We start from the raw sequence: 2,500 nt of genomic DNA, 5'->3' as shown, positions 1-2,500 counted from the left end.
ATATACATATATATATATATAAATATACATATACATATATATATATATATATATAGATATATATATATATATCATAAATCCATTCAAGTATGTAAATATATTAGATAATTAGCAATAGATATCCACGAAGGAGTTAATGAAAGGGAGCGAGAAGCAGTCTTAACTAACACCCACCCACAAGTATTGTTCATTATATGGAGAATTATAATACATTCAATTTCACAGCCATTTTTTAATATTTTTTGTACAACAATAGAAAAACATATCCACATATACCAAATGACTCTACTTCATAGTGTTAGATGTACATATATAGCTACTAATTTTTAGTTATAAGGAATCGACGGGGAGCACGAACGTAAACATTAGTATAAATAATAATAACAAAGAAAACAAAGTCGTCCTTAAATATGCTACGACAATCATAACCATAAAGGGAAACTCAAGGAGATATAGTTATAGATATAATGTTGAATATAATATATTAATTATTCTCATTACGTAATAATCATTGAAAGGGTCATAATAGAAATGATATTAACAATAGTAATGCAACACAACAACAAATCAGGCAACACACACTCACATATATGTGTGTGTGTGTGTGTGAGTAAGTGTGTGCGTGTGTGTGTGTGTGTGTGTGTGTTTGTGTGTGTGTGTGTGTGTGTGTGTGTGTGTGTGTGTGTGTGTGTGTGTGTGTGTGTGTGTGTGTGTGTGTGTGTGTGTGTGTGTGTGTGTGTGTGTTGGTGTGTGTAAGACACAGTTCTATTTTTTTCATTAATTTTCTATAACGTTTCCGTGATCTCTGAATTCTTACGTGTGAATTGAATCTATAACTCATACCTTTGGAAATGAAATCTGTTAAGCACTCGCCACATCCTTAGCCATTATTACCAAAACCGGTCTGTCACACTGTCTTCTTGAATAGTCAGTACTACCATTTTCATATCATTTCATATCATTCTCTATCATGAATGGCTATTTAGCATCATAATATTCACGAATGAAACAATGAACCCTCAAAAAAAAGCTTCTTTCACAAAAGATAAAAATCACAAGACTTTGGTCGCTTCGTGCCAGCCACCATCATCACGTCTCTGAGCCCTCTTCGCCTTCGATCCAGGCTGAGTTCTGTGATTAGAATCTTCATTGACACTATATGTTGTTTTCCGATTTACCGCACCAGTCAAATCGGTCTCCGGAGGCTTGGGAGACACTTCTGAAGCCGAAAAGCCGGGAGAGACGGAGATGCAAGTTGCAGAAGTCTTCCCATCGGCGGGTGTGACATCTGTCTGAGAAGCGAGCGGCTGGAGGGCCATCGACTGCGTCCCCATTGTGTCCTCGTCCGTCTGTTTCTGCGGCTCCGTATTATCGCAGACATTTTGCACCTTCGCCCTACATCTCGTCTGCAGTGTTGGAGACCTCGTCGCCTCCGGGAGGTTTTTGATGAGATCCACGACGTCGAGAAAGTATGGCACCAGCTGTTTCGTGGCCGCCTCATCGACCTGCTCCCCACGCAGCCCTGGCGAGGAAAGGAAAAGAAGAGTGCGAGAGACAGAGGAGGGGAGAGTGTTCTTATATCGGATAAGTGGAGTTAAAAAAATGGAGCGGGGAACACAACGAAATACAGATATGGAAATTTAAATACCTTTCATAGGAAACGAGTATTGGTGATTGTTAATATTGATATCATCATTGTTATCGTTATTATTGTTTTTTATCGTCATCATTGTAATTACTATTATCAACAATATTATTATTATCATTATTATTATTATCATTATCACTATCACTATCACTATTATTACTATCATCATGAGCGTTTTTACTTAACGACACCTTCAAACGGGATCGACGCAAGTATCCAAGAACATATGAAACAAATAGAGAAAAAACTTCCAATTTCCTTTTCCAATGGTTGTAACAAATATTCACGACGTTGTTTCTGTGTTGGAAGAGAACTACAACCATTAGTCCTTATTATACTAAGTTCTTACCAGAAAATGCGGACGATAACGACCCTGCGGATGACCCATCACCCTCATAGGCATACGCTCGTAGGTCGTCCCTCGCAGTGAACGACTCGGCTGCCACTCCGCACGCATGGAGAACTTCCACCTTGTTGAAGATTTTCGTCCTGCCTGCGGAGGAAATGTCAAAGGAAGATATTGTAGTGGCGACGAAAAATCGGATGAATTTGGGAGAAAGGAGGTTCAGAATTAGGGATTAAGAATTGAGAGCTAATGATGAAGAAAGAAGGACTAAGAAATAAGCGCTAAGAAATGACAACTAAGAGCTAGGAATTAAGAATCAAGAACTAATAACTAAGAGCTAAGAACTGAAAACTAAGAACTACACTCTGAACTAAGAGCTAAGAACAAAGGACGAAAAACGAAGGACAAACAACAAATATCTAGGAAATAACGACTAAGAGCTAAGAATTAAGAATCAAGAGCTAATATCTGAGAACTAAGTACAGAGAACTAAACTCTAACCTAAA

General features: G+C 38.0%; 1 protein-coding gene across 1 annotated transcript in view; it reads right to left on the bottom strand.

Annotated features, from left to right (window-relative positions):
* Positions 1–779: 779 nt before the first annotated feature.
* The window catches only part of LOC125045336, a 2,165-nt gene continuing 444 nt past the window's right edge, over positions 780–2,500 (bottom strand). Inside the window, exons 3-4 of the mRNA XM_047642541.1 lie at positions 1,998–2,141; positions 780–1,522 (exon numbers count right to left, since the gene is read on the bottom strand). Of these exons, the coding sequence (XP_047498497.1) occupies positions 1,053–1,522; positions 1,998–2,141 (614 nt within the window). The 3' untranslated portion in view covers positions 780–1,052. The remainder of the gene's footprint in view (positions 1,523–1,997; positions 2,142–2,500) is intronic.

Source organism: Penaeus chinensis, chromosome 37 (genome assembly GCF_019202785.1).
Source record: "Penaeus chinensis breed Huanghai No. 1 chromosome 37, ASM1920278v2, whole genome shotgun sequence".
Lineage (NCBI taxonomy): Eukaryota > Metazoa > Arthropoda > Malacostraca > Decapoda > Penaeidae > Penaeus > Penaeus chinensis.
The sequence above is the reverse complement of the archived record's forward strand: the minus strand, read 5'-3'. Positions and strand labels throughout refer to the sequence as shown.